The sequence below is a fragment of the Podarcis liolepis genome (assembly GCF_965112155.1).
Source record: "Podarcis liolepis genome assembly, chromosome: 8".
Classification (NCBI taxonomy): domain Eukaryota; kingdom Metazoa; phylum Chordata; class Lepidosauria; order Squamata; family Lacertidae; genus Podarcis; species Podarcis liolepis.
This window is the reverse complement of record NC_139560.1, coordinates 28,297,601-28,320,628: the sequence shown is the minus strand read 5'-3', so window position 1 is coordinate 28,320,628 and position 23,028 is coordinate 28,297,601. Positions and strand designations below refer to the sequence as shown.

At 40.8% G+C, this 23,028-nt stretch overlaps 1 protein-coding gene across 1 annotated transcript in view; it reads left to right on the top strand.

Annotated features, from left to right (window-relative positions):
• CNBD1 (cyclic nucleotide binding domain containing 1) overlaps positions 1–18,331 on the top strand; it is a 127,220-nt gene extending 108,889 nt beyond the window's left edge. The window contains exons 11-13 of the mRNA XM_083517348.1: positions 4,525–4,592; positions 17,789–17,848; positions 18,129–18,331. Of these exons, the coding sequence (XP_083373474.1) occupies positions 4,525–4,592; positions 17,789–17,848; positions 18,129–18,263 (263 nt within the window). The 3' untranslated portion in view covers positions 18,264–18,331. The remainder of the gene's footprint in view (positions 1–4,524; positions 4,593–17,788; positions 17,849–18,128) is intronic.
• Positions 18,332–23,028: the final 4,697 nt, after the last annotated feature.

Below are 23,028 nucleotides of genomic sequence, written 5' to 3'. Positions count from 1 at the left end.
CGCAACAGCCATGAGTGTTTCAGAAAATCAGCAATTGCTCCAGGCAGCTATTTTTGGTAGGGTGGGGAGAGTTACCGTCTTTTAAAATTATGTGTTCTATGTTGTAAACTTCCCTGTGGTCTCTTGATGAAAGGCAGTATGTAAATTTTAATTATTATTATTAATAATAATAATAAAAATAAATAAATAAAGAAGGAACAGAAGGGGACCAGGTCAGATCTTTCCTCTGAAACAGTTGATTTGTGCTTTCTTTAATATTTTGAAAGGGCAATGTATACGCACACCCTCAACAGCAGGATTGTAGCTGGACATCAGGTTAATTCATGGAACGCCCTCCCATTAGATGTCAAAGAGATAAACAACTACCTGACATTCAGAAGACATCTTAAGGCAGCCCTGTTCAGGGAAGTTTTTAACGTGTGACATCTTAGTGTATTTTTGGTCTTTGTGGAAGCTGCCCAGAGTGGCTGGGGAAACCCAGCCAGATGGGTGGGGTACAAATAATTTATTTATTTATTTATTTATTATTATCAGGACTGATTCCTATTTAAGGAACAGGGAATAGAGAGTAGGAATAAATGGGCAGATTTCACAGTGGAGGGGAGAAAGAAGTGGGCTCCCCTGAGACCAGGGTTTTTATGAGTGGTGAGGTGGCCTTATTTGTGGATTATTCAAAGTACTGGAAATCCAAAAGGACTATGAACAGTTCTCCAAAATGGGCGAAAGGGCACAAAATGGTGAATGCCATGCAGCGCAAGAAAATATGAAGCGATGTTGATAAGTAAATGAATTTTAACTTCGCATGTCTATTGAATGAATGTGCGAATGGTGGCAGTACAGAGGATGTGGGAGAGGAAAATGGGGATATTTTTGCAGGAGGTACATTTGCTCTAGTGAACTGCAATCCACTTTGCATTATTTGTTCTTTTTATATCCTGGATCTTCACTCTATTTACTGCTCATAATTCTGTTTCCTTTCAAGGACTGGCAGATGTGTTCTCTGTATTTTTAGACTTTAAAAAAGCAAAGCTTGAAATGAAGATAAATGTGCTAGATGCAGATAACAAGAGGGGTCTTCCCCCCATTTTGGTAGCAGTCTGATTTTCCTAATCCCCTTAACTTCTCTGAATCTTTGGATGATTATGGGTCTTGATTTTATTATGCTTTATATGCAGATATCTTTTTTAGACCCAGTACAAAATTGGCTTTTCAGCTTACATTGCCCTTGTGTGCGTAATATGAAATGCTACTGGTCTGAGGTGGCAGCAAGTCTTATCTACTTGGGACTCAGTGTGAGTGTGAATATTGGTTTATTCTGCTGCATTTTTTAAGATTTATCAATAGATGAAAACTATTCTTATTCTTCTGTTGTTGTTTATTAGAAATTGAATAAGGGCAAGCCACATTTTTTGTCCTCTGGAGAACACTGTCTTTTAATCTAGCCTTAGGCACGTGTCATTGAAGAGGGGTGCTTTTTGTCTCAACATTATTGGCCAACAGAAGCCATTTCAACTATGGTCCATTAGAATTCTCCTTCTCTTCCTCCCCACTTATTCTCTAAATCTCACTCTTCCTGTAATGAATTTGTAGTAGCGTACTTCAATCTAAATCTTTGAAGCAGCTTAGGCCAAGAGAGAGACTGTATACCATACATTTAAGCTTTGTTTTCCACATCAGTTTATGGTGTGTGTGTGTGTGTGTGTGTGTGTGTGTGTGTGTGTGAAAAGTCCTTATGAAAATTCATTGGCATTTCACTACACATTTTTTCCTACTATGCATATTTATGCAAAGCAACACCTCCCTAATATAATGCATTTTGTAGATTATTTTCACTAATGTATGCATTTATAGGCACACTTAATATATGCATTTCTGTCCCCATTATTTGGCTGGAGAACTGCTTTACAAAATTCAGAGAATTGTGAATTTTGAAGAATGTCTGCTTTGGTTTGTGTACTGTTTCCGAAAGTGCAGATTCTGTAAGTTTGCATTTTAATGCAAAGTGAAATGAATTCCTTCCCCATAACTAACTCTGATTCCAGTCCCAGCCAAAATGGGAGATGGTGAGAGTAGTGATCCAACAATACCAGGAGTGCCATAGTATCCCTATCCCTGATGTATGTGATGCAAGAAAGTAGCTTTACTTCTTAAATAAGTCTCTCTGGCAGCTTTAGCTGGTAGTTTTGAGAAATGCCCATTTGTAATGCATGAGTCATTCCTCCACCCACTTCCAAATTGACAGAATCATGTTGATCAGAGGAGAAAAGTGAAAAGAGCCGGAAGAAGAGGAACACACACACTCTCTCTCTTTCTACTTTTATGTGTGTGGAGGGGTTGTGGTTTACATTTGGAGATCACACTGTCAAGAATCTATCCATTTTAAGCCTTGCTTCATTTGCCATGTGTTTCAAAGGAGGAGGCAGAGAAACTCACCAGCACATCAACGCTGATTCTTCCAAGAAGTGTTCTCATCATGAGATTATATTTTTCTTCTCTTTTGATTTCACACACATTGTATTTTTAAAGCACGGCAGATTGCTTGGCTGATGAAAAGAAAAAAATCTCTGACAGGATGCAGCTGGTAATGCTAGCATTAGTGTATTGGAAAGTACAGCCAGAACATCCATGGTGATCCAATATGAGTCCCACCTCCTGCAACCAACACACTGCTCCCATTTCTCTGGCACAAGCCATCATTCAAGTAATCGACCAGTTATGGAACTGCTGCTGCTGCTAGAATATAAAAATTAAACAGAGCGGGAAAGCAGGAAAACTGCCAGTGGTAATGGAATGTACAAGTATGTGTTAAAGGTGACATAACTGTGGGTTCTTATTACTTATTATCCTGGCATATAGGTTTATTTTTTTAAAACACAACAACATTAGTGACCCAATCATTCCAATATCTAAATGAATTCCAGTTCTTATTCTAAAATCTAGTTTATTTGTTTTTAAATAAATAAATAAATTTTAAACAATACAATCCTATGCATGTCTACTTAGAATTCCTTCTTGTTTGATCAGGACAATGTGCACTGTGCATTTAAAGGGTAAAGTGGGATCTGATCACCCAAAAGTAATTTCTGAACTGGTACAGTGATACCTCGGGTTAAGTACTTAATTCGTTCCGGAGGTCCGTACTTAACCTGAAACTGTTCTTAACCTGAAGCACCACTTTAGCTAATGGGGCCTCCCATTGCCGCCGTGTGATTTCTGTTCTCATCCTGAAGCAAAGTCCTTAACCCGAGGTACTATTTCTGGGTTAGCGGAGTCTGTAACCTGAAGCGTATGTAACCCGAGGTACCACTGTACTTGCTTTCATACGCTTGCACTTCTTGTTTTCAAAGCCGCTGTGAGAATTCAGAAGCATTGTAGTGTTCATTCCTCCGAAAACAATTTTCCTGAATAGAGTACACTTTTATGTGTCAGCTTCAATAATAAAGGCATTGATAGGCACACTTTCCCATAATGTACACATCCTTTGCACACATTTTTGGGTTGCATTGCAAAATTTGAAAAAGTTCACATTTTGAAGGATAGCTGCATTTTAGTTCATGCTTCAGGAATACGAATTAGGTAGCTTCAGATTAAAATGTGAATCAAATGGAATTTCTCCCCCATCCTTACTGGAGGCATTAGCTTATCCAATAAATAGATAGTACTTCTTTCCTATATCCCCGCCCCCCCCCCCGATTTTCCCCCAAGCCATCTATTTCTGAAACTTTGGCCCTGGTTTTCTAAAAATCCCAGCTGTAACTCAGTCGTTCCCAACCAGCAGATTATCAGACATATTCAGTACCCAACAACTTCCTTTATATTTCTGACAGCCAGATGCTAAGCATGCTCCATAAATGGGAGTTTAAGTAATTAGCAATCTGGACCCCAAAGCCCATCCATATTATTATTTTGCTGACTTGTTAAACTGTAGCAGCTGTGTCCTTTGCCCATTATTCTTCCGGCCTTTGGCTGTAATTACTGCTTATCCCCCCCTCCCTCCTTCTCTTCTTCATTGCTTATATAAATGCTAATTATTCTCTCTTCATTTTCTTAGGTTTGGACACTTAATAGTTTAATAGTTGTTGTTATCTGCTTTTCCTGTCCTTGATATAGAAATGCTATCTGTGGTATGCAAAGTCATGGCTGACAGGACACTGCACATGGCCATATCAAAAGAAAGCAGCATTCTCTTAAAGCAGGGGTCAGCAAACTTTTTCAGCAGGGGGCCGGTCCACTGTCCCTCAGACTATAAATTTTTTTTGGGGGGGGGAATGAATGAAATCGTAGTTCTCTACGGCTGCAAGTGTAATATAATAGTAGAAAGCATTTGCTACACAAAGCAAGTACCTGTCAGCTTACAAAACTAAGGGAAACCCCATTCCAAGGAAATGTAACAATAGTCTTTGTTGCCCTGGAATCTATTTACTTCAGGAATGATAATATTTGGGCTACACGTTATTCTGTTTCTTTCCTTAGCTTTCCTACAAAAGCTAACAGGGACTTTCCTTCCCCTTCATTACATTGCAGGTTTAGCTCCAGAGATTCAGTTGCTCTTCGAACAGACAGTACGGCCATCGTTTGAAAATGTCACATTTGTAAGTAAAATATTTTGAAATTTTGCGAAGGGAGAAAGGAAAATTTGCAACAGGATGGAAAGAGCAGACAGTGGTACCTTGGGTTAAGAACTTAATTCGTTCCGGAGTTCCTTTCTTAACCTGAAACTGTTCTTAACCCGAGGTACCACTTTAGCTAATTGGGCCTCCCACTGCCACTGCGCTGCCACCACGCGATTTCTGTTCTCATCCTGAAGCAAAGTTCTTAACCAGAGGTACTATTTCTGGGTTAGTGGAGTCTGTAACCTGAAGAGTCTGTAACCCGAGGTACTACTGTAGTAGGGCAACAGTTGCAGAGTTCGTGCTTTTGGGATTAAACCCTAAATTGTCCAGGAGATCATAGTATTTAGTATGATTATAGCTCAGTTCAGATTTTTTTTTTTTAATTGGTGCTCAGGCTTCTTGTGGGAGCTGAATGCAGAACCAGCAGGCTCTTCTTATGTTCCAAAACTTGCAGAAGTACAAAAGGGAAAATATTGGGGGGGGAGCTCCTAATATAGCCCCACAATGATGAGCATGCTCAGATGCTATGGAATGCTGACTGACTTTTGCGGGTGGAATGAAACTGAGTATACTGGAAAAGCACATGGCAGGCTGCAACACTTAACAGGAACAATACTGTAGCATTTTTGTGCAGGTCACATTAGTTTGTTCTGTCTGAAACATGCAGGGGTGAGTGCCAATCCTTATGTGGCCAAAATGGTGACATTTGCTCACAGGAGAGGTATCAGCAGGCTTAGGGGAGGAAAGTCAGAAATTGCCCAATAAACACTGAGCATTTTAGCAGCCGTGAAATGTCGAGTTAGTTAGAAAAGTAAAGGAGGTGGGGGGGAAATGGAGTGGGCTAGTTGGCTGAAAGTCTGAGAAGCATCAAAACCTGACTGATCAGCTGGCAGGCAGGCAGACTGACAGGAGAGGCTAGTTGAGATATAAGCCAAGGAGTGCTGAGAGTGGAATACTAAGTACTTGGCAAATTTTTGTGTATAGTTCTGGTAACGGTATCTCAAAAGAGAAATTACAGCAATAGAAAAGGTGTGGAAGAGACCAGAATGACCACAGGTCTGGACCTAAAAAGAATAGATTACGCAACACTTTTTAGGGTTTGTTTAGACAAAAGGGTGAGTATGGAGATATGTGATAAAAGGTTAATAAAATGTGGATAGAGAGGAATGTTTCTTGTCTCTCTTCTCATAATGCTATAGCATGGGGTCATCCAATGAAGTCGAATGTGGGGAAGGTTCAGGACAGACCAAAGAAAGTTGTTCTTCATGCAATGCATAATGTGAAAGTGGTCATAGACTTAGATGGCTTTAAAAGAGGATGGACAAATTCATGGATGGGGAAGCCTCCAACAGCTACTAGTAATTCTGGCTAGATAATACCTTCTGGAGCAGAGGCTGTCTGACTCTGAATACCAGTTTCCAGGGAACAATAGCAGGAAGCTGGTGGGCTTCCCATAAGCATCTGGTTGGCTGCTGTGGGCTTAGGTGGTCCTGTGCCAGCAGGCATCTTACTGTTTTCTTAAGCAATTTTTCATATGAAAACTGACCTAAAATAAAGTCAACATAGCTTTGCCACAGAGACTGTCAATGTTTAAACTCCATTTTTATGAAGTTCCTGCAACTTCCATACCATCAAATATTCATATTTCCCTTAAAAATTGCATAATTCGGTGTGGTTAAAATTTAATGTTTTATTAATTAAGCAAGCAACATCCACCCCCCCCAATAAATACTTTTCAACCTCATCTGGATCATACAGAAGAATCTTACCATTCTAGTCTGTGTTTCATGCTCTGCTTTATTGTGTTTCGATTGCCTAAAAGAGTCTGTGAAGAATACTGTGAGGCTGGTGAACCAAGTCTTCAACATACTGAAGAACTGTAAAGAACTCGGTGCATTTAGCAACTATGTGTAGGATGTGTTGCGGGTCTTGTCAAGCCATGAAGCTGAGTGGAGGATATCTTATTTAGTTTCATGTGAAATCTGCCTGTCCGGTGACACACTCTTAAAATTATGTAGACATTTGAATTGATTTAGCAAAACAAACATAATCATTCTCTTTAAAAGTGAGCTCAGGGTGGCTGAGTGCCTATCTATTTGGAAGGAGCAAATCTAGACGCTCCATCTGATGTAAGATGTTGTGGCTAAACCATTGTTGGGGACAGACAACCACCAACACATAACAACTCTGGTGCTTAAAGGATTGCACAGACTGCCCACATGTTAGCAAGCCAAGTTCAAGGTTCTTTAACCCTTAATAATATATTCACAACAAGGATTGTTGGCATCCATCTGTCTCAAGAGACAATGGAGTGCTCCTCCAGGGGTGAAGTCAAACTGCTGCATTAGCAGCTCCAAAGTGACCTTCCTGGGGCGCAAGCCTGGGCAGTGTGTGTGGAGGTTCTAGGCTGCCCTAATGGCAAGACCCCACTCTCAGCCTCACTGATGTGCTCCAAAGGAAAGCAGAGCAATACATCTGGCACCAGGACTTGCGGAATGTGGTGTACAAAGTGCCATCCAAATGTCTTAGGAATTGCACTCTGGATTTGTGTAGGGTTTATTCCTTAGCCTAATCTTCTCCTAAAGGTATTCCACAAGGCAGCGGAGGTTTAGGATCAGAGTTTTCCTTGTCTTAGATAGGCTACCTTCCTAGCTTGATGAGCCCCACCTGCCCATCACTTCCCTCTAAAGCACGTGCAGAAACCACCTTCTTGACTGTTGGACCCACTATTGGTCCTGTCCATTCAATCCACTGGAGCCTGTATTGACATGCAGGGCAAGTCCCCAACTCACCAAGGGTTTGAGGCTCATCGACTACCTTCACCTGGTTTAGCCAGCCAGTCAAGGCCATTCCTGGGGTGTGATCACTGTCCCTTGCTGGACAGTGGAGTTACAGGTGAGAGCTGAGTGCAGGGTAGACAAACTACCCCAGGAGGAGATAGGTACTGCCCTTCCCCTATCACCCTATTCACCCCACAACAAGAATACAGCATTGCATATTACCCTAGAAACTTGATTTATTTGATAATGCTGCTTCTTGTATGTTACCTTCACCAGAAAATGTGCTTGCTCGTAATGTGTGCATTTTCCTCTACCCCTGGTTTGGTAGATATGGAAATATCATTCTAAAGGGCAGGTTATGGGGCAGGTTATCAGGTGTTTCCAAAGGCTAAATATGACAAAGGTTTCAAACAGAAGCTGCCTGCCTATGAAAGCAAGCTACCAAGGACAGTAATAGTGAATATGCATATTTATAAAAAAATTCCACAACAGCAGTGAGTCAGTCAAACTGGTGAACTGGAACCTTTTTTTCAGCATAATGAGGATTTTCACAGAGTCTTGTTTCAAGTGGTAAACCACTGTTCCCAGCCTAACCTTGGTTTTAATTAGTATTTAGATGTGTTTCCACATTTCTTTAAGCCTTCTTTGTAATTAGCATCCTCAATAAAATAAGTAACACATACGCATTTCAGTATTAGCCTATTTTCTGGCTCTAATGTAAACACAAATCTCCAGGACAAATAATTAGTATTATTAATTTCTTTTGCATGTTAATAGCAATATTTTCTGAAACTAGATAAAGATTAGCTTATAGTCATTTTGGCATTTGAAAATTCTCCTTAGCAAGTTGAATGTATTATCTAGAACAATTACTTTTATTTGTAAGATGAGATTTGTACTGTTCAGCATTGCTGTAATGTATGAAGACACCTTTAAAATGGTTCCTTTTAAAATAATGTTATTCCTTTTACTTAATGTTATTCCTTTTACTGTATAAAGTATATAGCAGGGTATTGGAAAACATCTCACAATGGTGCATTAAACTGAGTTTCAATAATACTAGCTTTTTTCTATCGAAAACTGTATCCTCTCTGTATGTGTACGATCATGAACATCATTTGATTGACAGCTCAACAATCCAATCCTAAACAAACAAACCCTACACAGAGTTTTGTATGCTTACGCTGTTGGCATTAATTGGCTTAAGTGTACCTAAGCATGTGCTGGATTGTGGCCACTGTTTCAGTGGAAATTACTTCCAAATAAGTGGGTTAGCATCCAAGGTCAAGACACTTAAAGCTTAGAAAGATTAGGTTACTGGCAAAAAAAACTATGAGGGGAAAAAAAGCAACAAGAGGCTTTAGAAAGAAAGAAAAAACTCTCTCCAAACCAACACGCTTGCAAAACTTGTTGCCATGGTAGCAGAAAAGGAAGTTAATAGTCCAGTCCTAGAGTGCTTGAGCTGTGGATAAAATGATGTTGTCTGGCTCCCTTCTTGCTATCAAGATACAGTAGAAGATGCATTTAGCATAACCAGGGAAACACAAAACTTTCTCACCCAGTGAAAGCTTTATTTGTTTCCCTACAGAAAATTATTTCTCCCCCAGCCCTGAAAAATAAATAAATCAACAAGCACTGTAACTCAGGTAACCAGCTATTACATACCCTCCATGTCCTGATTTTCCAGGGACAGTCCCAGAATTACAGAAGCCATCCTGGTTTCTGATTTGATCCCAGAATGTTCCGTTTTCCCTTTTTTCTCTCTCCACGTCTTGGAGAACAATTAAAAGTGGTGTGTGTGTGTGTGTGTGTGTGTGTGTGTGTAGGCGTAGAGTCCTGTTTATAATGAAAATAAAATACCTGCAACAAATGAAGGAAATTGTGAAGCAGGCATATGAAGCCCTTCCTATAATTTTGAAGGAAATCCATTTTAAATTCTTTAATTGCACTGCTTCAGCAGCCAGCCATTTTTTAAGGAAACCCATTGAGTGTTTATTCCTTTATTGTAAATGGAGCCTGATACTGTCTACTCAGATGTAAATCCCAATATATTCAACGGAGCTTACTTTCAAGTAACTGGGTAAAGACTGTTCATCCTTACAAACCAATCCTAAGCATTTTTTCTCAGAACTAAGTCCCACTGTGTTGAATAGGATTGACTCTCTGGTATGTTCCTGATCATTCTCACAGTTTCCGTTGCTGTTGTTGTTGTTATTGTTATATCTCGACTTCTTCCATGACAGGGACTTAAGACAGCTTACAGCTAAAATTTTATTTCATTCCATTTAAATAATAATAATAATAATAATAATAATAATAATAATAATAATGATGATGATTTATTATTTATACCCCGCCCATCTGGCTGAGTTTCCCCAGCCACTCTGGGCGGCTCCCAATCAAGAACAGTACAGCGTTGCATATTAAAAACTTCCTTGAACAGGGCTGCCTTAAGATGTCTTCTGAATGTCAGGTAATTGTTTATCTCTTTGACATCTGATGGGAGGGCGTTCCACAGGGCGGGCGCCACTACCGAGAAGACCCTCTGCCTGGTTCCCTGTAGCCTCACTTCTCGCAATGAGGGAACTGCCAGAAGGCCCTCGGCGCTGGATCTCAGTGTCCAGGCTGAAAGATGGGGGTGGAGACGCTCCTTCAGGTATACAGGACCGAGGCCGTTTAGGGCTTTAAAGGTCAGCACCAACACTTTGAATCGTGCTTGGAAACATACTGGGAGCCAATGCAGATCTCTCAGTGTTATGTGGTCCCGGCGGCCACTCCCAGTCACCAGTCTAGCTGCCCCATTCTGGATTAATTGCAGTTTCTGGGTCACCTTCAAAGGTAGTCCCACGTAGAGCGCATAGCAGTAGTCCAAGCGTGAGATAACTAAAGCATGTACCACTCTGGCGAGACAGTTCACGGGCAGGTAGGGTCTTAGCCTGCGTACCAGGTGGAGCTGGTAGACAGCTGCCCTGGACACAGAGTTAACCTGCGCCTCCATGGACAGCTGTGAGTCCAAAATGACTCCCAGGCTGCGCACCTGGTCCTTCAGGGGCACAGTTACCCCATTCAGGACCAGGGAATCCCCCACACCCGCCCACCCCCTGTCCCCCAAAAACAGTACTTCTGCCTTGTCAGGATTCAACCTCAATCCAAATTGGCCGGGTCTAAAGATGTTTTTTTTTAAGAAGCGGTTTAATGACCGCCTCTTTCAGCGGGTCTGGGAAGGCTCCCTCACAGAGGGAAGCATTCACCACCCCGCAGAGCCCATCACCCAGCCCTTCCCGGCTCGCTTTTATCAGCCATGATGGGCAAGGATCAAGGAGACAGGTGGTCGGTTTCACTTGTCCAAGCAGCCTGTCCACATCCTGTCCACTTATCTGTTGAAGGTGTTTTTGTTTACAACAGTTGCACTTTTCCCCTTTTCCTTACAACAATCCTGTGACATAGGCAAAGAGCTTGTAATTGGCTCAAGGTGACAGATGCCCATGTTCATATGATATATGTGTGTGGTGATATCAAATGCAGAGGACACTTCCTGATGTGTACTGGAATGTCCCTGCAGTTTCAAAGGAACAACTGGGAACCTTAAAGAACATTCCGGATTGTTCCCTGGGACTTGTATTAGACATGTTTTTAATTTGAGGCCAAATGCAAGTCCTGCTGGGAATGACTCTACCTGGGAGCTCCCAACTGGATTCCTGTGTGGAGCCAACCCCTGCTGAAAACTGGTCAGATGGAACTGAGGAGAAAGATGCTCATTTCACATTTGAAGGAAGGGAGATACAGGTCAACTCCAGGTTTGAGGAAGTTTGAAGAAGTCTTACTGACTTCAGGCACCTACCTGCTTCTGTCCCACCCGTACCATCACCAGCATAGCAAGGAATTTAAGGTGGTGGGGGACAGGTGGCTTGAAGGCCAATGTGTGAGTAATTGGAGGAGCAACGACTTATTGAATTGAAATTGAAATACTTTGTTGTCACTTGTACAACTTGTATACATTGAGATTACACGAGCACCCCCCAGTCAGCTCTCTTAGTCTTAATTCCCCTCATTTACTGACGCACACCCACCAAACCCAAAAGTCACTTGCCCTGTTGTTATATTTTCATTCAGCAGCTTAACAGCCCACGGATAGAAGCTGTTCTTTACCCTGTTGGTGTGACTAATCATGCTTCTATATCTTCTGCCTGAGAGCAGGAGATCAAGAAAGTGCCAGCCAGGGTGTGAATCATCCCTGAGAATTTTTCCTCACTCTCCTGAGGCAACGCTATTCCGCTATTTCATCCAGCGGATTCACGGGACAGCCCATAATATCTTGTGCTGTATTCACCACCCTCTGTAGGCACTTCCTAGCAGTTGATGTCAAACCAGTGTACCACACCGTGATGCAGTATATATTATATACTGTATATTTAATTGCTTTATTTAAAGATTTATTCACATTCCAAGATGGTGCAAAACAACAACAACAAAAACATTGATTTAAAGAAATTTAAAATATTAAAATATCAACAAAAATCAACAGTAAATACAGCAGTGATCCAGGGCAATTTAAAATCTGAATGTCATTCCCTGGAATTAACATTCATTTATTTAAGGGCTTTGCTTTCCCTTCTCTGTCTTGGTTTAAAATCCAAGCCAGTAAGCAACTTTTGGGGCCACAGTGCTCATATTGTATTTGACTGTGAGCATTGCAAGTTGCTGAGATTCGTCCAGGAAAAATGAAAGTTGGCTACAGTATATCACTGATTACCTGTGTAAAGCTAGCATTCTAGCAGTTAACATTTGCACGACTAACATGCCCTCAGATTAACACAGTATCCCTGCTCCCACCCGAAAAGCTTAATAGGCTTCCAGTGATCTCATAACATCTATTTCAATCTTTTGGAATCCATCCTAAATAAGAATAATACATTTAATAAAAATCTCCCTGCTCACAATCACAGATGTTTCTGAAGAGCTAAGGAGTGGCCAGATCTAGAAATTCTTTTCCTATGACCATCCTTAGGTGGCTTTGGGTGCTGCATAATTTGTGTACATAGTAAATTAAGCTGCTTCTCTAAGGGACCAGTATCTCTGTAGCTGGGGAATCATGATGTTTTGAAATCCAGATTTGAAATGAACAGGGAGGAAAATGATTACAAGTAATCTGCCTATAAATTTGCGTCATGAGATAATTTTGGGTTGGTTATATTCATATGGGCTGTAAATGTGACAAAATTCAGAATACAGAATATTATGGCACTTTACTGAAGCCTTTACAGAAAGGTACATATTGTTGCCTAAACATGCCATATATCTAGTGTAATTTTATGGCACAGATAAGACATATTGCAGTTCTTTGTATAATACAATCAATTTGCTCATTTTTGCTATCCAATATAAATAAATCCTGCTCACAACATATAATTAGAATGTAATAATCAGGGGAAAATACAGATGAATGTAATAATTGCAGATTGTAGGTTTATGTACACACACAAATTGTAATGATTTAAAATGTACATAAACACATGGATTAAAATTGAGAAGAGTCACTTTTCCCTTAAGTCATTAAACCAAAAAGCCCTGAAAAAGTACTTTTTGGGGGAGCAAGAGCACAGTGAGAGAGCTCACGAGAATGCGGCACCCAAAATGGCCTCTGAGATCTCACAGAAAAATTGATTGTCCCATTTTTTTTTCCTGGGGTCATTGGGAGGCATGTAGTTGGAAAATAAAACCCAGAAACTCTAGCTCACAAGAAGAATCACATTAGCATTCTTTGGATTGTGACAGTTGTCTCTTTGAAAATAATAATTATTATATCCCTACTGTTTACCCTAAGGTCCCAGGATGGGTTACAACAATGTAAAATCTAACATTAAACACAGTTTAAAACAACTTGCCATCATAAAATACAGGGTGGGTCCTAAACATATTTATCTCAGGTGGCAAAGGTGAAGGAATTTATCAGGTCACAATTGTTATTTAGATGGTTTAGAAAAACAACAACCCTTAATATAAAACATTGAGCTAACTTGTGTGGCTTTCTATTATTATTACGTTGCATTTGTGTTGTATTGTTTTCCATCTTTTAGAATTCCACAGCTGATTTGGAATTGTTTCCAGCGATTGACAGTTCCTTTGTGACCACTAGGAACTTCTTAAATAGCGTTGTTAAATGACTTGAGATGACTGCTGATGGCACCGTAATTTTCTCGGGCTGGTGGCATTTTAATTTTCCCATTGGGGTTTTGATATATATTTCCATTAACATCATTTTAATGTGGAATTATTATTTTTTAAACCCTTAGAATTAATATTCCCTACCTTGCACTCAATATTCCTCATTAGTTTTATGAATGCTGGAGGGAAAACTGTGTGCTTATTAATCTTGGATAATTTTTGGTTAAATAGCAATTTATGGGAAGAGCATAATATCTTCCGAGTCATCCACCCTCATTCTGGGTCATATATATATGCAGAGCAGAAATGGTGGACAGGTTATGCTAACTTTCTAATGAGAAAATATTGACTATTATTCTCTTAAAGGTAACATGCTTTCTTTTAATTCATATGCAATTTCCCACAAATAATCCAATTCTGTACTCCTTGTGACACCCACAAGGTATACTAGACTAGTTTCTTGAGAATGTCTGAGCACCACTTTGAACAGCTTTGGGTAGTGTTCATGCAGTCTGGGTTGTTAATGTTTAATTGTGGTGCCAAGGGGATGGATAGTCCTTCTACACAACAGAAGGTCAGACTCAATAGTCCTTTGGTCCTTTCCAGCCCTTATGAATCTATGATTTCATGATCCAATAACTTTTTCTGATTTGTCTGTGTAAGCTTAGATAATGTAAAGGTAAAAAAGGTAAAGGACCCCTGGACGGTTAAGTCCAGTCAAAGGTGCCTATGAGGTTGCAGCGCTCTTCTCGCTTTCAGGCTTAGGGAGCCGGCATTTATCCACAGACAGCTTTTCAGGTCATGTGGCGATCATGACTAAACCACCTCTGGTGCAACGGAACACCGTGATGGAAACCAGAGCACACAGAAACACCATTTACCTTCCTACCGCAGCAGTACCTATTTATCTACTTGCACTGGTGTGCTTTTGAACTGCTAGGTTGGCAGGAGCTGGGACAGTGCAACAGGAACTCACCCTGTCGCAGGGATTCAAACCGCCAACCTACTGATCAGCAATCCCAAGAGGCTCAGTGGTTTAGACCACAGCGTCACCCGCAACCCCTTAGATAATGAATGCCTTTCTAACTAGCATATACTGTGTTTTTCCGTGTATAAGATGAGGTTTTTTGCTTAAAAAAAATAGTACAGGGAACCAGGCAGAGGGCCTTCTCGGTAGTGGCGCCCGCCCTGTGGAATGCCCTTCCAGCAGATGTCAGAGCGATAAACAACTACCTGACATTCAGAAGACATCTTAAGGCAGCCCTGTTCAGGGAAGTTTTTAACGTGTGATATTTTGCTGTATTTTTGGTTTTTATGGAAGCCGCCCATAGTGGCTGGGGAGGCCCAGCCAGATGGGCGGGGTATAAATAATAAATTATTATTATTATTATTAGTAGTAGTAGTAGTAAAAAATTGGGGGACGTCTTGTACACGGAACATGGGCATCTGGGGGAATTTTTTAAATATTTAAGCATATGTCTGGGATTTTGGCTTGGGCAGGCTGAGGTGGTCCCTCCTGCTGTCCCCCCTTTCTCCTCCCCTTCCGGGCTGCATGCTGGCGACTGGCTCACCTCCTGAAGCCCCCACTGGCTTGACCACCAGATCGAGAGCAGCTGCCACTGCCACTGCTGAGAGCGGCCTCAGCTACCTCTCCTTGCTCTTCTTCCCTTGCCCCCCTCTTCCCCTCTCAAACTCCCACCCTGCTCCCAGCCTGCTCACCACCTTCCTCAGCTTAGTTTGCTCGACAGCATGGCCCAGCGCAGAGTGGGTTCTGCCTTCCCCTGGCTCTCTTCCTTAGTATCCTGCTTGGGAGCCTGCTTCCCCTCACTTTCCCGCAGCAGCAGCTGCCACTGAGGGGGAGCATGTGGTGCCTCAGCCGCTACCTTTGCTTCTGCACCACGGTGCACTGCATGCACCTCATGCTGGAAACTTTGAGGGCGATCGCTCCCCAAAAGATCAACAACTTGCTACCACCAATCATCCAGATTTTGCTTTCTATTTTAGGCTTTCATTTTCTTAATTTTGGGTTTTAAAAAAATAGGGGTCGTCTTATACATGGGGTTGTCTTATACATGGAAAAATACAGTACTTTTCTTGATACATAAAACAGAACTACAGTGGATGCTCGGGTTGCGAATGTGATCTATGTGGGATGCACATTTGCAACTCACAGCGATTCATGTGCGCATGCGCGGGTTGCACTTCGCGCATGCACAAAGCGCAATTTGGTGCTTCTGTGCTTGCACAACTGCCGAAACCCGGAAGTAACCTGTTCCGGTATTTCCGGGTTTCGGCGGGTCTGTAACCTGAAAAAACGTAACCTGAAGCGTCTGTAACCCAAGGTATGACTGTATTGTTGACATTTGTCTGTGCTGCTGATGTGACTTTTAAAGTGGTCAACATGGTGATCTCTAGATGTTGTTGGACTACAGTTCCCACCATCCCTGATCATACTGGCTGCAACTGATGGGAGTTGGAGTTCAGCAACATCTAGAAGGTGCCATGTCAGCTATCCCTGTATTATAGCAAGGTGTGCTACTAGTCCCTCCAGCAACTAATGGCCATTTTGTTCTCCCCTTATCTTTGCACCCCCCCTTCACTGTTGGCACGTTTATCCTCCCCAGTGCTTGAGCAGAAGTTACTTTCATTTGAACATATATGAAACTATCTTAATTGGATGAGCTCAGATATGAATCAGATTGGCTCTCTCCAATTGGAGAACAGTTCATCTTACTCTGAGCTGATATGGTATGCTGCTGTGCTGCTCACACATAATTCCAGGTGTCCCCAGTTGTGCTTTCAAGTTCCTGGTGAAAAGCTTTGTGATCTCATAGAGATTTATGTTTCTGCATACATATTGCCTCTGCTCGATTAAGATGATTCTCTGTTGCAATCCTGCAGTTAAGTACTATTGGTAGGGTGGCAGTTAGAGATTCTCATTTCTAGGATGTCACACACCCTTGCCTTCCTTAGATGATGAGACCCTATTGCCCAATTTTCATTGAATTGGGTTTGCTAATATTATGTTTCAGGATATATATGTGTGTGTGTGTGTGTGTGTGTGTGTGTGTATGCACTATAACTTCAGTTTGGGGAACTGAGTTTCAATGTGTGGGAAACATCTGAATGTTTTGCACGAATGGTCTTAATTTGCATAATTCTGCTCCAAGTGAACTCACAGGATTTTCCTTTGTTTATTCTGGAATGCTGTCTTTTATTGAATTTAAATGGCTGCTTCTAAAGTGATTGACCCTGCAAGTCTCTGCTTTCTCCTACTTCCATCTCTCCTCACTTGTCACTTTCTGACTCCCAGCCATTATTAGTTTCGTAGCAACGGGGATCACATTGTGTGGCAGTCCGCAGGTTGTGTGCATTTTCTTGTTTCCGTTGTGGGTCAAGGCACTTATCCAGGAGCTGAACACAGGAGGTGTAATAGCTGGATTTTATGTAGGCTTCCCCCAAGAAGTGTTTTGTGGAATAAAACTTATATCCCTTTTGGTTCCTGCAAATATCCCTTAAATAGGTATATTGCTTTATGCTGCGTACTAGCTCAAGAATTGGTCCCAGGTGTTTCCTTACAACAATGATATATACCTTACTTACTGCACCTTTAATCAGATCAGTTGCAACAAGCTGCCCTTTTGTCCATTCATGGTCGTCAAAACTGAGAGTACTTTATTTGTTTTAAAAGCTCTTCCTAAAGTACAATCTGGTCTATAGAGTTTGAGGAGCGTTAGTAAGAAAAATGTTTAATTTAGGGCTACAATTAACGTATTCATTAGTTACATGCAGTTTTCATTTGTGTATCTTAGTACAGGGCCTTTGCCTTCTACAAATGAAAACCAACTTGGTATATGTGTGTGTGTATATATATATATATATATATGTATATATGCATATCTGACTGAGTGAAAGAGACAGTTGTTCAAAAAAGCTGGGTGGTTCTGAGAGAAACATATGCCAGTGTTTTGATAGTAACCTCCTTATGCAGGGAACGCTATTCTTCTTATTTGAGAACAGTTATTGAATTCTAATATGTCCTGCAGTGATAATATTCCATGACATGTTGTTTAGAAATGAGGTATTTTATGTAAAATCATATAAATTAAATCATGAAGTCTTGGAGGGATTATAAAATTAGGTAGTTCTTGAAGTTAGGCCACCAAAGGCTAGATAATTGAAAAAACATTGGGTTTAAACTATTCACCATTGTTCTCTCTTTCTTTGCAGGATGATCTCAAGTTTAAATATATTAGAAAAGAGACAGAAAAGGAATGGGAGCATACAAAGGTAATAAAATAATGGAGAACATTTTGAACAGGCTTGGGAAGGAAAACATTGCTTTGATTACTCCTAATAGGGCACTGGGGTTTTTTTAAGGTTAAATAATTTCCATCAGTTACAGTCCACTGTTTAAACAATATGAATCAATAAATGCTGTTTCTTGCTTACTGAAGTGAATGGAGTTACTGGAACCTTCCTGTGAGTAGCCTATATTATGATTGCTTACTAGATATTGAAGTACTGGTTGTTAGGTTTTAATATCCAATATTTTTCTCCCTATTATCAGGATATCATATTGAAGGATGCATTGTTCTATAATGGCATTTGTCCTGGTGTTGGAAAATGGATCCACAAACATCTGATTTCCAACTGGGGTGAGAAAAAGAATCAAGAGGATGCCCACGTTTCTACCTATAGATGATTTCTGTAAAACAACATGGATATTCAGTGTAAACAAACAGTTTAGCCATTGCTTATTTCCTCCCCCCACTCTTCTGTTGTCCTTGTGGCTTTTTTCAAAATTACTTCTGTTTCCCATTCACTACTGTCAATAGCCCAGTGTGCCACTGTAATTCATTTCTTTGTGGTATCCTTTCCTTTGTCCAGCTCCTCTTGATTCCTGTATTATAAAACCATTTAATGTTCCTATTTCAGTTCATTTTTAATAATAATAGTAGTAGTAGGAAAGGTTATTCCATTTAGAATAATTTAGTTAGCCTGAAAAAGCCTATGGAAAATATCAGGGTCAACAGCTTTCTGGATCAGCGTTCTCCATATTTAATTAAACTGGGTTTTCTTATTTAAAAAACACACACACATGCAAGTGAAGAAAAAATGGACCAAGACCCTAAACATAAAATTATGTTGCTATGTAGTGAAACGAATTTGTTTTAGGTGTTAATTGATTTAATTAATTAAGAACATTAAGCAGCCTGCTGGATGAGGCCAATGGCCCATCTAGTCCAGTATCCTGTTCTCACAGCACATGACCAGATGCCTGTAGGAAACCCAGAGGCAAGATTTAAGCACAAGGTCACTCTAACCCTCCAATGGCTTTCAGTAAGTGGCATTCTGAAGCATTGACACCTCCAACTGTGGAGGCAGATCATAGTCATCATGGCTAATAGCTATTGATAGCCTTCTTCTCCATGAATTTATCCAGTTCTTTAAAAAAAGCCATCTACATTGGTGAACATGACTAAGTTACATTAATTAATTTCAACGGGCCTCTTCTGAGAAAAACTTAGTTGAATACTACCCATAGTAAAAGCACAAACAGATTTTTACAGAATGCTTGTAAATTATTTGGGTATGTATATATTATCTCACATCATTAACTGTTGGGAGTTGATGTGCATCAACATGGTGTGATATTATTTCACACATGGTCTTAAATAGGTATTATGTATAAAATGAGATAGAAACACAAAGTAATACCAGGTCTGTGTTTCCCAGATGAACCCCTCCACATGTAATCCCTCAGATCCCTCTGTAATTCTGACTTAATTCCTTTCTGACCTCAAAGACTGTGACTAGACTGTGGTATGAGCAAAACACTTCCACTGAGCTCTCATGCATCTCACGTCTGTGGCAGAAGTCATACAGAGCTCCCATTTATGTGTTTGTCCTGGAAGTGGCCACAAGCCAGGGAGATGCTTGGCGCATCAAAAAAACAAGGTCCTCCTTACTCCATGTGACTTTGATTCTGGCACAGAGGATCACCTGGAGGAGCACATTTTGACTCCTATGAACAGCGCACACATCCCTACCCCAAGTTTCTATGGAAACAGTAGTACTTTTTGGATCCACTGTGATTTATGAGAAGCACCGTAGAGTGAATGAGTGTACTGATTTATCCATTTAATTCTATATTATCCAGGGATGGGATTGTACAAAGAAAGAAGCTTGTTGTGTGTTCTAGCCAGGCTTCTTCTTTTTCCCTCCTTCCACGCCCACCGAAAGCTTCAGGCCCTGCCCACCAGTGGTGGTGGTAGCCAAAGGTTGGGAAGGCAGTGCACATGTGTGATAGCCATGTGCCTGTGCTGTAGGCACCTCTGAAGCCTTGCCCTGTTGCAGGGCTGGGAAGGGCAAGGGGATAAAACATTGATGCTTTCCATTTCCATCTAATCAGCCTATTCTTAGGAACTGGGCACAGGGGATGTGGGAGGGAATAGTCGAATCATAGTTGGAATGGACCATGAGGGTCATTGCAATATCTGGAAGAGGAAAGCAAAGGTGCCAGTACTGCGTACTGTTGAGTAACACCAGAAAAAAGTGCTGGTTCTAGCCGTTAATCATGCTTCTGTTACATTTACACGTTATAATTTGCAGGCTCTGTTCTAAAGGGGCTGCATTGCCTGCCATTTCATTTCTGGACCTAATTCAAGGTATTCACGTTAGTGTTCAAAGCCTTAAATTACTCGGGCCCCAAATATCTGAAAGACTGCCTCCTTCCAACAGACCCTTCTAGCCTCTTGGTAATTCCATCTCCCTTAGATGCTTGGCAGTTATGGTGGCCTGCATGAGAACATTCTCTGTGGCAGTCCCTAAGCTGTAGAATACCCTAGATTCTTTATGGCTTTTGGTGAATGCTGAAGATGCAGCTCTTTGTTTGCTCTTTGATATCTGAGATGTGTGTTTTCATGGCCTGCCCTATTCCTGCAATAGTAATTTGTTATATCCTGGGAGCTGCTGGTGAAGGGTGAGTACTACTACTACTAATTGGACACAGGAGTAACTCATACTCTTTTGAAGTACAAAGGATACAAATAACTAAGCAGAGAAATACTGGGAATCTTGCATTGTCTAGAAAACAGTTGCTGTGTGAAATCAGATGGATGATGTTGTTTTTATATTATGGCCCTAAGGTCCTGTCTAAACATTCAAATTTTGAGCATATGTAGTGGATGGGTGCCCCTCTCTGAAACACAAAATAGTTTTTGATGTGGACATTCCATGTAGAGGTCCACACTAGATGTGATTTCCCCCAGTTTACATGATCTCCTTCTCTCTCTTTTTTTGAGAGAGAAAGGGAGTGAAGACTGATTGAAGTCAAATCTTGTCATGGAAACTGCCTCAACTCATCTCACATGATGCTCATAGTGGGGACAGGATGAGCAAATGGACAGGTAACTGTGAACCAGGCACAGACATTCTCCACAGCTACAGATAAGGAGGAGCTGCAAGTGTCATGTGACTTGCAATGGTCTTATCTTTTAACTCTCTAGGAGGGATAGAGACTCAGTTTAAAAAGAAAGGAAGTCAGAGTCTGGGGCACCTACCCACGGCACCACAGGAACCATGCTGCCCAGGGGCACCAGACTGGTGACCCCTTGTGTACATATGCACCCTCAAGTCTGAAGGGGATGTGCTTATAAAATTCAGTGTTATATTCCTTTGACTCAATCAATTGGTCATTGTTTATTCAGCTTTCCCTATTAACTTGAACATAAAATCAATGTAACAAGCAAAGATAAAACTGCCAGTATTACAAAAAATGGGAGGATTTCAAGCCACAAACTGCACCCAATATTCTTTCCATTACAAGCAAGAAGAATGAGCGAGGTAAGCAAAAGTAGCAACAGAGTAGACAATCATTGCACATCTATTACCTAATAGGGGAAAAAAATCATTTCCTTGGTATATGGAAAAGTGGTAAATAAGCTGTGCTTTAAAGGAGGAATGATCCTTATAAAACAAAACAAAACAAGAATGAATGCAGTTCACATTCAAGCATGCCACAAGTTGGATCTTCAACATGATTTTGGAAAGGGATAAAGACATTTCCTTCTGATGTTACCATCAAACCAGCTTGGATAATAACTAGCATATTTTCATTTTTGTTTGGATCCTGGTGTGTTAATAGAGGCATTTGAATAATACAGACAGAATCCAGAGAGAGCATCCTAATAAAAATTTAGTGAACAAAGTGGGGGGGGGGGAATTATACAACTTAAACACACACACAAAAATGGGAGGGGGCTCTTTGACAGGCCTTGTCAAGACCAGGGTTAGATTCAACTTAACATTTACAAGAAAACTTCCTCATGACTAGATAGCCTATGAGAGTGGGTGCTGCTTCACTAAAGATCATACCCTCTTCCCTGGTTGCTTTGCAACACCTGCACCTGCCCCCTCTTGGCTTGTTGACTTAACTGACAACAGAGTTAACCCTTGAATTACAAACTGAATGATCTCTACTGCTGCACTTTCAGCACGTTGAAGGTGACTTAACTCTGGAGAAAAAAGAGAGAGACTTGGCTCAGGTAGCACTGAAATACAAAAGACCCCACTGAATGCAAAAAAAGGGGGGGGGGGAGAAAAAGTGAAATCCTAGATGCAGTAATGGGATGCAAGCTCATCCTGTGTCCATATTTCCAACCTTGATGAATTCTTTGCTATGTGGATTAGAACTTTTCCTCTTTAAACCCAATTGATTAGACATCATTATGCTTTACTTTAGCCACAGAAAGGCTTGAGGATTACTACACTCTTCCTCCAGGCATAATTTTGAAAGTAAATCAATTGTGGCGACAACATATAATCTGACCAACTGTGGCTTGCTTTTCTACTATCATTTTGTAACACCCCCCAAAAAAACCCCCAGCTTCTGGCAGACTTAAGAGCTTTCTTTCTCTAATTGTACAGAAACTAGAGCAAAGCTTTTTGCCTATTGGAGTGATGCTCCAAGTTTCTTTTCCATCACTGATTTTGGTGAATCTTGGTTTTGTATTTTCTTTCTTATCATCTTGGTTATTAACAGAGTCAACAGAGGCACTATGATAAGTCCAGGCACAGACAAATTATTTTATCTGCTTTGTGACCATTCACAAGTCCAGCTGTTTTTAAACGGTGGGAATTAAATTCTGAATATCTTGTTTCCATCCAACTGCTGGTCAGAAAGTCTTCACAACAATAACTACTGGATCACTGTAACATTCTGTCCGCCCCCCCCCCAAACTTACCTTAGCAGAAAGAACAGCAGGCAGTCATCAACATATAATAAAAGTAGCCAGAGGACAATTTCTTAACTTGGAGCACAGTTTTAGCTTTATTTCAAAATCTCTATCACATCATTTATATAGAAATTAAATAACAAGGGGCAGGAATAGCTAAAAGGGATATGTGCCTCACACTTTTATTGGCCTTAAAGTAGGGGTAGACAATGTGGTACCTTCTTGATGTTG